The 16,623-nt window shown below is 37.1% G+C and overlaps 2 protein-coding genes across 2 annotated transcripts in view; both read left to right on the forward strand.

Moving 5' to 3' along the window:
• LOC141389614 (uncharacterized) overlaps positions 1-16,623 on the forward strand; it is a 136,851-nt gene that overhangs the window by 113,002 nt on the left and 7,226 nt on the right. The window contains exon 3 of the transcript XR_012409126.1: positions 14,065-14,233. The gene's annotated coding sequence lies outside the window, so the exon portion shown is untranslated. The remainder of the gene's footprint in view (positions 1-14,064; positions 14,234-16,623) is intronic.
• tara (SERTA domain-containing protein 2 taranis) overlaps positions 15,401-16,623 on the forward strand; it is a 100,169-nt gene continuing 98,946 nt past the window's right edge. Inside the window, exon 1 of the mRNA XM_073961381.1 lies at positions 15,401-15,839. Coding sequence (XP_073817482.1) covers positions 15,816-15,839 — 24 coding nt within the window. The 5' untranslated portion in view covers positions 15,401-15,815. The remainder of the gene's footprint in view (positions 15,840-16,623) is intronic.

The raw sequence follows: 16,623 nt of genomic DNA on the forward strand, positions 1-16,623 counted from the left end.
AAATGTCCGATGGTCACGAGTGGGACTGACATTTGTCCTACCATTGCCCATCATAGTATTTCTCTCAAACGTATATCAATTTTCAAAAACTCATATATCGGACAATACCATCGGACATCCCACACGAAGTTTACTTACTATTTGTAGGTAAGTCAAGCTTAATCTCATATTTGTTGTTTTCAAATTTAAAAAATCAACAAGTTTAAAGTGGGATGTAGTTAAAATTGATTACTTTAGGGGATGACAGACTAGACTAGACAACGCCACTTGGACTAAGCAGTTCTCTTAGTTCTTTGTATTGAAACAAAGAACCCTTCCCCAATTTTATGACGACTCGAGCTCAAGAATAAAATTGGCGAAGGGTTCTTTGTTTCAGTACAAAGAACTAAGAGAACTGATGAGTCCAAGTGGCATTGGACGAAATTAGTCTTCTCTGCCATCCCCTAAAGTAATCAATTTTAACTACATCCCACTTTAAACTGTTTTTTTAATTTGAAAACAACAAATATGAGATTAAGCTTGACTTACCTACAAATAGTAAGTAAAACACACATCTCAACAAAACTGCCAAAGTGAATCTAAAAATACAAAGTTTACCATTTTTCGACAACTTTCATTGAAGGTAGTTCTTGTGATTTTACACTGATACCCTTCAAACATCTCTCGCACTAAATTTTTTATATTTGTTTTATTCTGTGTTTATTATGTCTATCAGTGGGATAACCTGCAGTTGATAACACCTGCCCAACAAACGACTAAAAATTTATGATGGAAACTTCAAAAAGTTTTTTGTCACCTTCGCTTGTTTTGTTTAATTTGTGATTAATTCTTTGCATATTTTGGTCCACCACTCTAGTTATTATTTTTTTATAGTTACACACTGATGGTATCTTTTTCGACAAAGTTGATAAAAATGTATTTACACCAAAAATTGTCATGCAGAATTAATGTACTAGTTTAGAGGAAGAATATCCTATACAGGTGTCCTATTCCAAACGACCGAGTATTGTAGAAATGTAGAGAAAGCATGGTTGATCGTCAAGAAGAAAGTTCTTTTCGAACTTAAATGTTTCTGCTTCAATTTATATTGAGATTTTCTTTGAAGCCTTAAAGACCAATAAGCAGCATACGATTCTGACTTATGTCACCTGATGTACATATAAGAGCAAAGAAAAAGTACGACCTAATTCAAATGTGCCTTTCGAAGTCCTTTATTATTTTACCAGAAATAACAAAAATATTAATACCCTCCTCCAAGAACGTGTCTTCGCCCCCTCCAAGTATTCTTTAAATTCAATTCACTTAAATTCACTAATCGAGTGCTCATCCAACTGCACTGAACTCCAAAACGATCAGATTTTCGCCTCATCGTAAAATCAGTCATTGATTTTTATCTTTTTGTTTTTGTTTTGCGCTCGGTGTTGCTGTGGCCCAAAATTCGCTTCGATTCTTCGTCAATGCACTCTAACGGCCAACATTAAAAAAATGATTTGAAACCGTAGCTGAATGACGCATCTGTCCTCCATTCCACAAATCGAAACACACAAAAAACGCTGTTATTAAACTGAAAAAAGCGGTTTTGCGCACAAAATAAGAGAACGACAAAAGAGTGCCATGCCATGCAAAAAAGTCAGCTAAACAATCACCATCTCTGTACGCTACACATGAACAGTCAGTAATGGTCGCAACACTGGCTCCTCATAACATTTTGAATAAGCCTTGAAGACATTTGAACTACCCTAGAATTCGCGACTTGACTTTTGGCTACATTGTTGTTTGTCATTTTTAATGGATTTGAACAATGGCAGCTCAGAATAGCGTCAACAGAATACTGCCAAGTTTTTGTCATACCAACAAATGGGCGAATACCGGAGTTAGCTCAGATAAAATATAAAAACATTCTTCACAAACACACGCACACACATACACACACTGGTGGTATATTAAAACTCTTCATCCGTATATACGGATGTAGGTTTTAGTCATATATACATAGACACCGAGATACAATGTATATGAGAGTGTGTATATAATGTATGTATGAGTTTACGTTACGAGCTGGCAGTGTGAGTGGGTTCAGTGTAGGCTGCTTCCACGCAAACAACACAGCAAAGCGCAACATTAATGCCAGCAACATCGTATGGTGGATGGGGAAATGTATGAATGACGACCTGTCTGTTTGTTGTTTTGCCTATTTGCCCCCCTATGCCAGTCTGTCGAACAGTCAGTCGGGCGAACTCACCCACCATCATCACAATAATCATCTGGCAGGCAGCCGGTCGTTGGGCAAAAGTATGAATGTATGGCGCTGACTGGTAGGTGATTGTTTATGCAGCGCGGTAAGACCAGTACGGCAGCATAACTTTTATAACACACAGAATAATGGCCAGTTTTATTTGGACTCGGACTCCATTCGCATACCAGCCTGCCATGGTCTATACTGCAAGAGTAAAGCTCCTCCGTACAGTAGTTGGTTGGCTGGTTTGTCGTATGGAATCCAGCTTGGCTCTGGCCCTGATGTAAGCTGCTTGGTAAATAAACTTTTTTTCATTGTTCGCAATTCGTTTTAACGACGACATAGTGCCATGACGACGGCAACGCCGATGATGATCTTCTTCATTATTGTTACCGTGATAATGATGATGGTTAGTATATGGCTTTGTTCGGCATGGCTTGGCAAGGCATGATGATGATGATGGTGACTACGATGATGATGATGCGAGTTGGCATTGTTTGTTGGTAAACACGTTGCCTGTTAATTGAATGAAGCTGAGGGGAAAGTTGCAAACATATTTTGAGTCTGGCGCATGTGCAAAACAACAAAGTACGTAACGAACGAACGGTTTTTCGTTTTGCTTTCCGTCCGTCAGTCGTTTGTTGTGTGTGGCTTGACAATGATGACTACCACCGAGAGGCTGGCTGACTCTAGCAGGCAGTAGACATCATTCCAAAGGCCCATTTACACAACAGCGCACAGAAAAACACACAGATTTTGTAGAGTAGGAATGGTTATATGTCATATTGAAACTCTGGCATGTCCTCGAACTCCCTACAAGCGCACATGTTCGCATAGCCTAGGAGTATTCATTAAAACCCAAAAATATATGATTTTATAATCTCGAAAAACCGAAAATAGAACAGTAGTGTTCTGCGAATGGAAGATTTTCCATAAAAATTCTAGTTTTCTTTAAAATTGATCAAAAGCATTTACAAGAATTTGATTGATTATTAGACTTACCGTTATGTTTAACATATCTTAAATGTTTTAGGCCTGCAATTAAAAATAAAGAAATTTCGAATTAAACCAAAGAAAATTCAAGAAGAAATAGTTGATGCTGAATGATCTACCGGACGAAGATAGTTTCTGATGTCCTCAGCATCTGTAATGATGATGATGAAAGATAAACGCAATATTCCCTGATGGGTTTAGCATGACACCTAAGAAGACAAAATATTTGCCGCAAACATCCACAAGGGGACAAAAGAAAAACTTCTCCCTTATCAATGAAACGGGATCTAGCTGATTAACTATTACAGTGTTTAATATTAATGAGAGACCTCGGTGCGTTCTAACCAATGAGAATCCAAAATTCCAAATTACAGGCATCCCAGTACAAAAGCTTCAAAATACGGTTTATACCTTGAGAATCTGAAATATAAATTAGGGCAGAGGAAAAATGTAACGCGACAAAATGTTCACGTGCATAAAACTGCCATATACACATTCTACTACAAGCCTCAATGAATCAACTCCATAACACAACCCTCCCTAATACATATAGATTTAGTTCACTTCGCTGCACCTTCATCAATGGCTCTTAAAGGAAATAATTCTCATTCACTTTATAATACCTGAGTCTTTGGTATTTCAAATTTCGCCGTTTAAATCAGCTTGCTTCTGCAGGGGACTGACTATCCGCCAAGGTAATACTGGGTGAGAGGTTGCGTTGACAAATTTTGGAAAGACTATCCCTGTGGCGGTCATATTATTACATTGGACACTTTGGTTTTCTGTCGCACACGGAAGTTTCTGCTCTCCATCCTACACAGAGATTTAGGTATTCTGTACCTCACAGGAACGTCGGTATGAGAGATCATAGCAGTAATTATAATAGTCATAAGCAGAGTTCCCGATCTTCATCACCTCGTCATTCGTTCGTCCTCGTTCCAGATCATCACCAGCAGAGTATCCGGACTTTATCACCTCGTCGTTTCCGATCATCATCAACCGAGTTCCCAAAATTAATGATCTCGTCGTTCCCGCTTATCAACGGCCGAGTCCCCAACTTTCGAATTCAAATTCGATCAAACTTTACAATTGTAAAGGTTCCGAACAATTGCGGACATGTTGCTAATAAATTTGATTTGGATTAAAGCGCAAAAGTGTAGAGGAGGTACTTGGAGGAATGGACCAACATAGTTCATTGTGAAAGAGGATCTAATTTTGTGAGTCAATCCTCATGATAGTTATAGTGCCGACCAATTATTTTAGTTGGTCGCAGTTGGAATTTGTAGACTTTTTGAGTCATTACGACAAAAAATATCAGAACAAGAATGACTACCTTCGATGAAAATTGCAAGACGATTCTCGCACAGCCTTTGAACTGCACTAACGCTAATTTGTGAACTTTTGAGGGGGAAGTAGGTGTTATTCTGCCTTGTTGGAACTTGATGTTCGTTTGAATGAAATATTACTATGTGCACGAACCCATGCAACACATTATATCGCTGTAAACAGGAGTACACAAGGAGTACATTTGATAAACATTTCAAAACGATCCTCTAACAACTCATTAACTGGCAAAACTGAAGGTGTTATAGGATATTGACCCTTGAACTTGAGGTACGCATTCTCAATTTGTATAGTTTTTTAGCCATTATAATAGGAAGTGTTGACTTGTACGTTATAATAGGGACCAAGAGGACAACCTGCTGCAAAAACTTTTAAAACGAGCCGACACATGTCTTTAATTTGTGTGCACGATAACTCTTGAAGGGAGTAACCGATTTGGTCCATACTTTGCACATCTTAAAATGTGTACCAGACTTAGATAAGGTTTCAATATGGACTCAATCGGTCCACTCTTTCGGGTACCTCCCACACAAAATTTCGGAAAAGTTCAGTTTAGCGTCATCTCGAATCGCTTTGATTTTTGTTTTAGCAACTTGTATTCACAGCCCCCCATACGACGGTACAAGTTTCATTAGGGGCAAGCCCATACTTCCTGAGAATATAGCATGAAAGGTGCAAAAAAACCCTATGACACCGCGTGAAGTGGTTGGAGCGCAAGATAACTCTAGAAAGGATCTGCCGATTCGGTCCAACATTTGGCCTTAGTAATATTTTGTCAAAACATAGTTTAAGTTCGAAGATAAACCATATCGGCCCACTCCTTCAGGTACCTCCCACACAAAAAGTTCAAAAATGTTCGGAAAAAAATTTCGTACGGCCGAATTGGTCCATACTTTACACATCCTAGTATATCTACCAGATATAGATCAGGTTCAAATATGGACTATATTTGTCCACTCCATCCGGTACCTCCCACACAAAATTTCGGATAAGTTCACTTTAAGACCTGATATTTCCTCCGCAAAATCTTTGATCTTTAATCCTAATAACATTTTTGTCGATTCAAACGCCCAACATTTTTGAAACCGCGTAAATACATTTTTTTGGCAAAAATTTGTTTCAAAATACACAGGCTGAGGGTATATCTCTGTCGGCTAAGCCGACTTATACTTTTTTACTTGTTTTATATAAATTTTGCTCATGTTTCCATCAAATATAGAACAGGTTTAAAGATGGGATATATCGGTTCACGCATTCGGGTACCTTACACAAAAAAGTTCAACTTTTTTAGCATAAATCTAGATTAAGTCCTGTATTCTGACTGATTTTACCATTTTTATTAGAGTTGTGCCAAAGGAGCTATATGGAACTATCTAGTTCACTTCGCAGTTCTAATGGCCCATATTTTTTCTTTGAACAAACTGCGTATACTTATTATCACACGTTATATTTCATGATGTTACTCATACGTTTTGCAACTAGTACAAGGAACTAGGAACTAGATTACCCAACTCTAATTTTTATACCCTACACCACTATGCGGGAAGGGTATTATAACTTGGTTTGGCCCAAAAGTTTGAAACGCATTGAAATAATTGTTGTAGACCTATACTTATACATATGTACCAAAATGAGACATTCATTCACGCTACAGATCGAATTTTTGGTCGGATCGTCACTAAATTTTGGGTGTTGATGGGGTTCCGGGAGGAGAAGAAGACTGTTGATTTGGTGATCGGATCATATTCAAGGGTCGGAATGGGCAAAAAACTTATTTGTCCTAGGCTGTCAAAGAACAAACATATCGTTATAGTTGATAATCCAAGCCAACTTTTATTTTTTATGATTGTAATGACAAAAATATCACAGGTGGAGCAAATATTTGATTAATGTGACTTTACCTTAACTATGAAAACAGAAAATCCCACCTTTACAATGATGCAAAGTAGGTTGACATGGGTGGTCCAACAATTCCAACAGCGGAGATATCGCAATAGTCGGCAATGCATCCCATTTGAGCATTTTTTATAGTCAAGCTACAGGTCTGTTAATGTAGGTCCCGTTTTATTGTATGTCTCCGCTTTTAGTAGGAGTATTCCAAGAGGAAAGGCCGCCAATGGAAGAAGAAAAGATCATCTTTATATTGATGCAAAGAATGTTGGAGTAGGTGGTCAAACAACGTTGACATCGCAAAAGTAGGTAATGCATCCCATCAAAATAGGTTGGCATACATCCAAATTGGTCAAATACTAACGATGCAAAAAAAAGCTCAGATTTCCCAATTTGTGGAATATTATTTACATAGTGGATATTTCTGTTTTTTGTTGAACATATTCCAAGAGCTATAAAAGCCAGATTGGGGAAAATATTTGTATCTCCTGTTAAAACGGTCACTCCCTTTAAGAGTTATCGTGCGCACACATTTTCCTAAAATTTTCGAACTTCGGGGAGGTACCGGAAGGAGTGAACCGAAATAACCCATCTTCGAACTTAAACTAAGTTTGGAGAAAATATAACAAAAGTCAAATTTTAGACCGAATCGGTTGGTCCGATGGAGAGTTATCGTGCGCTCCAGCCAACCAGATAGACAGACGGACGGACATGGCTAAATCCAAACATTTCGTCCAAACATACATGGGGTCTAAAACTATTATTTCGATGAGGCACATTTTGCCCGTACTAAAGTGTATATAACCTCGTTAGCATAAATGCTGAGGGTATAAAAACATTAAAAAAATAAAAAGGATCTCTAAGCTGTTTAGAATATACAAAACAATTGATCCGTTCCAGAACCTGCAAGAATCAACTAGTTTTTAATTTTTTGACAAATTTAGAAAGAAAAAATTTTAAATTTGTATTCCTTAACATTATAACCTAAGTACGCATGATTGTTATTAAATAGAAATATTTAATAACAATTATACGCACAACTAGCAAATACCCGCTACTACCCGACTCATATTGCAAATTTCAGACTTGACTTCTGGTTTTACTCCTTCACTTACACAGAATTCCCTCCCAATACGAATTTCCAAACACTAAACTTTCTCTCACCCCTTCACAACAACAATAACGCACATTCACAATTCAAGGTTCTAGCTTCAGCGGTTTCGCCAAGAACCCGAATGGGTTCGTAAAATTTTCGAAATATATCCCCATATAAAGGTACCCCACGACTTAGTGTTTTTTAAAAATAGAACAAATCTATACTGTCCAATTTTCTTTACATTTGGACCTTGAATACTCAGAGGCTATAAAAGCTTTATTTAAAAAATGTCTACTTCAATCCACTTTTATTAGAAGAGGTATTTTGAAGACTTAGAGCATTTTGAAGATTTTATGCACATTTTCCAACCGAACTCCGAACTTTATCTCCAAGTTCAGACTGATCTTCATAACAAATATTTTTCCATTTCGTATTTTTTGTCCAAATTATATAATCCAAGCTTTGTTCCTACACCCAACACCAAATTTAGTACCATTTAGTACTTTTCGTTCACCTATAGTAGATATTTCTCACTTTAACCGTTTACACAATACCAAAATGGTTTTGGTACCAACATGTTACCAAATAATTAAAGGTTTCAAAGCTTACTTCCTTATACTCAACATATATCCCGACCGCAATTCACTTTTCCAACGTTATATGTTCCGCTGAAAGCAATTATATTACTATTTAGTACTTTTTGTATAAATAAATGCGAATTTTCAAAACGTCATCCCTACCTCCACTCTAAACAACAATTGCTAATCTAATACCGAATTTCAAATTTAAAAATTCCACCCCTTTACAAAATCACAAATTGTACAAAATTCTGTACCATATAGCAAATACCAAAAGGTACCAAATTTTGTACCATTTGCCGCTTAACGTACACGGCTTTCCAAAAACTACTTACATAACTCACTTCTTTCGTTCACCTAAATCCTAATTATAGCCAATGTACTTTCATTTAGCACTTTTTCATAAGTACGAATTTCCAAAGTAACCGCAATCCTACACTCCAACAGTAATCTGTTCACGCAAATACAAATTGTATCGAATTTAGTACCAGTTAGTACTGCTTCGTGCACATTAGTATGATTTTCTAAAGTTACCTCCAAGTTTCACTCACTACCATTTAGGGCTTTTCGACCTTTGGTACACCTTTCTTACTCTTTATCAGTGACCCTTATTCCAAATTTCAGCACTATTCGTTAATTCAAATCCAAATTGTACTATATTTAGTACTTTTCGTACACTTTTAGTTCGAATTTCCAAAAACCTGTCTTTGTTACTCTCCATCGGTCACCCTTATTCAAAATTCCAAGATTCCTGTCCTATCCGTTCACCCAAATCCAAATTGTACTAAATTTAGTACCATTTAGTACTTTTCGTACGCTTATAGGATTCCAGCTCTATCCGTTCACCCGAATCCAAATTGTACTAAATTTAGTACCATTTAGTACTTTTGTTAATCTCCATCAGTGAACCCTCATTCAAAATTTCAGGATTAGAGCTCAATCCGTTCACTTAAATCCAAATTGTACTAAATTTAGTACCATTTAGTACCTTTCGTACACTAATAGGTCGACTTTCCAAAAACCTTTCATTGTTACCTTTCATCAGTGACCCCTCATTCCAAATTTCAGGATTCCAGCTCAATCCGTTCACCCAAATCCAAATTGTACTAAATTTAGTACTTTTCGTGCACTTACAGTTCGAATTTCCAAACGCTTTTGTTTGTTGCTCTCCACCAGTGACCCTCATTCAAAATTTCAGGATTCCATCTCTATCCGTTCACCCGAATCCAAATTGTACTAAATTTAGTACCATTTAGTACTTTTGTTAATCTCCATCAGTGAACCCTCATTCAAAATTTCAGGATTACAGCTCAATCCGTTCACTTAAATCCAAATTGTACTAAATTTAGTACCATTTAGTACCTTTCGTACACTAATAGGTCGACTTTCCAAAAACCTTTCATTGTTACCTTTCATCAGTGACCCCTCATTCCAAATTTCAGGATTCCAGCTCAATCCGTTCACCCAAATCCAAATTGTACTAAATTTAGTACTTTTCGTGCACTTACAGTTCGAATTTCCAAACGCTTTTGTTTGTTGCTCTCCACCAGTGACCCTCATTCAAAATTTCAGGATTCCATCTCTATCCGTTCACCCGAATCCAAATTGTACTAAATTTAGTACCATTTAGTACTTTTGTTAATCTCCATCAGTGAACCCTCATTCCAAATTTCAGGATTCCAGCTCAATCCGTTCACTTAAATCCAAATTGTACTAAATTTAGTACCATTTAGTACTTTTGTTAATCTCCATCAGCAGCCATCATTCAAAATTTCAGGATTCCAGCTCAATCCGTTCACCGAAATCCAAATTCTACTAAATTTAGTACCATTTAGAACTTCTCGTACCCTTATAGTTCGAATTTCCATCAGTGACCCTCATTCCAAATTTCAAGATTCTAGCTCTATCCATTCACCTAAATCCAAATAGTACTAAATTGAGTACCATTTAGTACTTTTCGTACACTAATAGGTAGAATTTCCAAAAACCTTTCTTTGTTACTCTCCATTAGTAACTCCATTTCAAATTTCAGGATTCCAGCTCTATCCGTTCACCCAAGTCCAAATTGTACTAAATTTAGTACCATTTAGTACTTTTCGTACCCTTATAGTTCGAATTTCCAAAAACCTTTCATCGTTATTCTTCATCAGCGACTCTCATATCAAATTTCAGGATTCCATCTCTATCCGTTTACCGAAATCCAAATTGTACTAAATTTAGTACCATTTAGTACTTTTCGTACCCTTATAGTTCGAATTTCCAAAAACCTTTCATCATTTCTCTTTATCAGTGACCTTCATTCAAAATTTCTGGATTCCTGCTCTATCTCTTCACCCAAATCTCAATTGTACTAAATTTAGTACCCTTTTGTACTTTTCGTACACTTATAGTTCGAATTCCCAAAAACCCTTTGGTACATCTTTCTAGCTCCCCATCAGTTACCCTCATTCCAAATTTCAGAATTCTAGCTCTTACCGTTTGCCTAATACAAAGGGTACCATATTTAGTACCTTTTAGTACTTTTCGTACACTTCTAGGTCGAATTTCCAAAAACCCAGCCTTATCTCACCCCTACACCCCAACAGCAACCTACACCCAAAATTTCAACTTTCTAGCTTCAGCGGTTTCGTCTGGGCGCTGATGAATCAGTCAGTCAATCAGTCAGTCAGGCAGTCAGTCAGTCACTCACCTCACTACTCTTTTATATATATAGATGACAGAAATCCGTTGTGAAGAAAAGAGTTATGCCCGTATAAAGTTTTCTCTACATTTACCGTTTCAAAATCACTTTACGAAGAGGCCTAAGCAAAGGTATTTTCGTCTTCCATGGACACCAACAAAAGAGAATTGGTACACCAGAACCCAAATTGATTTACACATCAAAGCAAGTGCGACATGTAAGGACACAAAGCTCCGAGCTTTAGGAATGTGGAGAGACATAGCCTACGGACATGCTTCTTAAACTACCTAGACAAATAGAAACTACTGCTGATTACTGCACTCCTCAAAATAAAATTTCCAACCAGGAAAGAATGGAATGAATAATGGATCACCACTGCTCTATAGGTAATATGGACAGGTTTTTAGGCAAAAAATCGATTTTTGCACTTTTAATAACGCGAATTTCGAAGAAAGAACATGTCAAATATTAATAATCAATAATCAAATACATAGATATGATATTCAGTGGAATGGTGGCGGTGCATACTTTCTGTTTTAATTTTCTTCAAAGTGTGTGTTACAGCAGAAAAAATCGTCATATAGGATACAACCTAAGAATTTTTTTTTACAAAATTATAGTTTTATATTATAGACATTTACAAAATTGTCCAACCTTGTCTGATATTCTGCCACCGGGAATATCTTCAGCATAGGGTTCTGAATCACCCACATAATAGCAAAGGTGCGATTTTTTGCGTTTTTTTTTTTTTTGAGTTATATCACTTTCTTTTAAGGTGCCCTCCTTGCAGAAAAATATTTTTTTTTAATTTTTTGTTTGGTGAAGGAAATATTAAACACAAAAAAGCATCCGATTTGAACTAAAAATACATTTTCTTTTAAGAAATACTCACCATGTCGAACAGACACTAAACTACAATTAGACACAAATGTTGAACTTTTATGGGGAAGGTACCCTAAGGATAGGACCGATATGGACCATTTTAGAAGTTAAACTAAATTTGGACAAAATATTAGGAGATCCAATGTTTGGACCAAATTAGTTGCCCCGTTCAAGAGATATCGTGCATACCATTTTTGTGACATTTTTTTAAATATTGGAGGGAAGTACCGGAAGTTGTGGACTAGTATTGTCCATCTTTGAAGCCAATGCAAGTTGCTCCGACAAAAATCAAAGTGATTCGAGAGCGGGTCCTAAAGTGACCTTATCCTAGTGTGGGAGGTACCCGAAGGAGTAGACAAATATAGTGCATATTCGAACCTAATGTATGTCTGGTAGATATATTAGGATGTGTGAAGTATGGACTAAATCGGTCACTCCTATCAAGAGTTATCATGCGCACAATTTGTCCGAACATTTTTGAACTTTTTTGGGGGAGGTACCTGAAGGTGTGGACCGATGTGGCTTATCTTCGAACTCAAACTAAGCTTGGACAAAATATTACGAAGGCTAAATTTTGGACCGAATCGGCAGATCCGTTCGAGAGTTTTGTTGGGTTCCAACCACTACACAAGGTGTCATGGAGGTTTTTGCACCTTTCAGGCTATTTTCTCAAGAAGTATGGACTTGCTTCTTATGAAATTTGTACCCTCGTATAGGGGACAGTAAATAGTTGTTACAACAAAGACCAAAGCGATTCGAGTGCAGGTTTAAACTGAACTTTTCCGAAATTTTGTATGGGAGGTACCCGAAGGAGTGGACCGATTGAGTCCATATTGTTATCTCATCTAAGTCTGGTAGAAATTTCACGATGGGCAAAGTAAGGACGAAATCGATTACTCCCTTCAAGAGTTATCATGCGCACAAATTTTCCGAACTTTTGTGGGGGAGGTACCTGATGGAATGGGCCGATATAGCACATCTTCGAACTTAAGTAAGTTTGGACAAAATATTACGAAAGCCAAATTTTGGACCGAATCTGTTGATCCCGATGAGAGTTATCGTGCGGTCCAGCCAGCCAGATAGACCGACGGACGGAGATTGCTAAATCAACTCCAAATTGTCTGAAACGGATTTCGTTAGCATATATGCTGAGGGTATAAAAAAAGGCCAAATTACCTATAATGCACTGATAGGACATGATATCAAGGTATACACAGACGGCTCTAAGATAAAATGTGGAGTTGGCTCTGGTGTCTTCTCAGAAGAAGCAAACACATATACTTCCACAAAGCTTCATGAGGACTGTAGTGTTTTTTTCAGGTGGAGGTACTGGCCAATAGGAATCTTCGTTGACAGTCAAGCAGCGCTCCTTGCACAAAAATCAAAGACTGTCACATCAAAGCTAGTGAGAGACTGTATAGAAGAACTCGGTAAGTAAGGGCGTCTGACAAGAGTAGTTCTTACTTGGATCCCAGCTCATAAGGAACTTATCGGTAACGAGAAGGGGATATCTTCAAATGGTACATATCATTGGCACAAATCAGATGGGACAAAACCAAAACATGCCAAATATCAAAATCTACATGGCCTCATTTCAACACCAAACGCACGATGTTCCTAATCAGCCAAAATCGACGGAACCTAGCAAGTCTTATTGCGGTGCTAACCGGTCACTGGGCTACTGGAAACCATACAAAGCGCTTAAATCTACCACATAACGACCACTACTGTAGCTGCAGAAATGGGGAAGAGGAGGAAACTGTCGAGCACCTCCTTTGTTTGGCTTAAATTTCTAGGACGATTGTTCCTCATGATCTCCCCGAGATATTCGAACTAGACCTTCTACGATTTCTCAACTCATCAGGTAGGATTTAATTGTCAATATACTACAAAGAAACAGCAATAAATGAACGGGTGGTGTGTTTATCAAAACGGTATTTGAACATACTAAATGAGACTATGTTGGTAATAGCCACCACGTAAACCAACCCACATCAGAACCCCTGAATAAATTTTTTTTTCAAGTTTTGTATCTTAGTGTTATTTTTAAAGGTTCATATCATGGCACAATTACTCAGGTAGTGGCATCGTAAAATTTTGAATATGTTATGTCAAAACTTTCTTTATGTTGTTGGGGAAATTAAAACAAAAATAATTTTTTTATAAAGGGATCTGACTTTTCATATTCGATCAGCTGGTGTGATACCACTACTTGGTAGTTCTGCCATGGTTCATATGATGAGAATATGTCTAAAAAATTTTATTTTATAGGAATATATTTTGAACATATAGAACATATTAATTTTTCATGAGTTATTAGGCAGTTAGGTCGGAACTTAATTTATTTTTCTTTTTCCAATTACAGCTTATGTTAATCCATAATAAATAGTGCGAAATCGAAATAATGTACTTGGCCAAAACTAGTTTTTCATCAAAGATGACGCTGTGCACGGTTCAAACATTTAGATAACCGGATCTATTTTCCAAGAAAAGTTGCTATGTATCAGTGTTCTAGATAACGAGAGCTGTTTATGGTAAATATTTCAGATCCATCGCTTATGTCTACATAACCAATAATTTATGCATTACTAACATCGAATATACAGGAAAACAAAACATAGGGTTTTTCTGAAAGTGACCGGGTAAAAGTAAAAGTAAAAAAATCTTCAGACCAAAATTTTTGTAGAATATTTGGATGGTTAAAAATTGCATCTTGTGGTACTTTTAGTACCACAATACAGTACAATATCACAAAATAGAGATATATATGAAGCTGTTTTCTCAAGCATTACAGGGAAACGATCCAAAAGTGAATCACGCCATAACTCAGAAACTTGAACTATGGCGAAAATGTCCTTTTGGGTTCTTTATATACTCACCAAGGGCTCATCATCTTTAAAAGGAATTTTCCATCGCACAGATCTTGAGTACCAATTTCTGTCATAGTGTAATCAAAACAAGGGGCCCCACCTCTTATACCAACACCCTGCTGCAATAAATTTGAAGAACTGACCGAATTAAAATATGAACACCATGGAAGGACATCAGTTACATGCCGACGAGCTCCATTCCTGAAATAAAGTCAATTTAAGTCTGGAAACTGCTTCTTTAACGCCCCTGTCACGAATGCCTCACATAGAAATTAACAGTTATTGCATTTAGCGTCAAATGCAACAAACAAAATGAAAATGCATCTTCCAAATTGTGTAGAGTGTTGTATGGTTGGTATACAGCAATGTAGTTATGTACAGAAATATACAGATATACATATGTACATAGATAACTAAATATGTATATGTATATAGAATACTTACATTAAATATACCCCAAAACAGAGGATCCTGGCTTCGATGGATTTATGTTGGCCATTCATCCTTTTCCTATTCAAAATTAGCTTCGAAAATGGAAAAGGAAAAACTTTTAAAGTGGGGTTTGACTGCAGTGGCCTAGTACCGTATCGTGGCTTGTAAATTCACAAACATTTACAAAACTATACATAAATGCCAGTGTATGTATGTACATTGTACATCCATAGATGTGGTATGGTGATGGTGGACAAGAGTATGCTGCTACGTACGTACTGCATAAAATCATTCGGAAATAAAACGAAGAATATTCGTTTCGTTTTTTTGCACAAAAATACTTGCAGCAGCAATTGCTGGTAGTTGGTAAGGTTGATGTTGGTTGATTATTGCCATTGCTGCTTTTGTTGTTGTTGGCGATTTTTTGTCAACCTGAAAAAAGCCTCCAGTGTGAACTCTGCACTTCAAGACAGAACATGCGATACGGCGCTCCAGCGCAAATCTTGTTACTTGCCAACACAATTCTCGTACCGAAGCAACAATTCTACGTAAATCACGCAAACCAAATTAAAGGCCAACATCAATTTTAGCGGCATTTTTTCTAGACTGTTTTGAACGTAAAATAAAACCTTTGAGTAAAACAAAAAAAGTTTTATCAAGTCACCTTTTACCAGCCTCACATAACTGAAGGACATTCGAGGTGGGGTTTAGTTTCAAGTGTAAATTTTGAAAATCATAAAGGAAACGAAAGATAAACAATTTTGTCAGCCATCAAAAAGTCCGGGATAGAATGAATGAACATTTGCATAACTAAATGAAAATGCTGACGGGACCCAAAGTAAGTACCCATATCATTGAACTTCTTCCACTTTGTACCTTCCCACAACTTGATTTTCATTGATTGGTTGCAAGTCTCAGTTGACTTGACGAGTTTTTGATTGCATCGTGGTATCCAATATTTATAAATAACAATAAAGAGTGAATAAAATCCCCACCTGCTGCTGCTTCTTGCCCCCTCTCCTTCTGTGCTTCATGCCTTGGCAAAAAATATGATAAATAAGAAAGGTCGTGCGCGCCATAATAAAAAATAAAAACACAGAGCCATAAATCCATCCATAATTGCTGCTATTGCTTTTCTTTTAATAGCGGCACATTTTTCCATATTTTGTTTTGATTCTCAATATTTAGCATCGGTTTTCTTTTTTACTCTTGTCCCCCACATACAATCGCACAGACACACAATCACTCACACATAGCATACATATTCACGGAAATATTAGAGACAACCTAAAATTGGTTCGAAACCTGCTATTAATCGCCGACTAACAATTGGCCTTTTTATTAGTTTAGTTGAATTGAATTGCGTCGAGTTGAGCTGAAACGAGCTGAGTTGGGTTCAGTTGGATTGGCCGTCGTGTTGGTGCTGCCTGCTGATATGCGGTGGTTTGAAATGGTATGGTGTTTGCGGTTCGTTCGTTCATTTTCATGTTTTCCCATTTGCTTATTACGGCAGGCAGCAGGAGGAATGCGACAACTGCCTACAACATCAACATACAATAAGCGCATTATGTATGTGATGTGTGTGTATGTGTGTGCGTAGTGTATGTACAACAACAAAACAA

Source organism: Musca autumnalis, unplaced genomic scaffold, assembly GCF_047663935.1.
Source record: "Musca autumnalis isolate F117 unplaced genomic scaffold, ASM4766393v1 scaffold_1, whole genome shotgun sequence".
Taxonomy (NCBI): Eukaryota; Metazoa; Arthropoda; class Insecta; order Diptera; family Muscidae; genus Musca; species Musca autumnalis.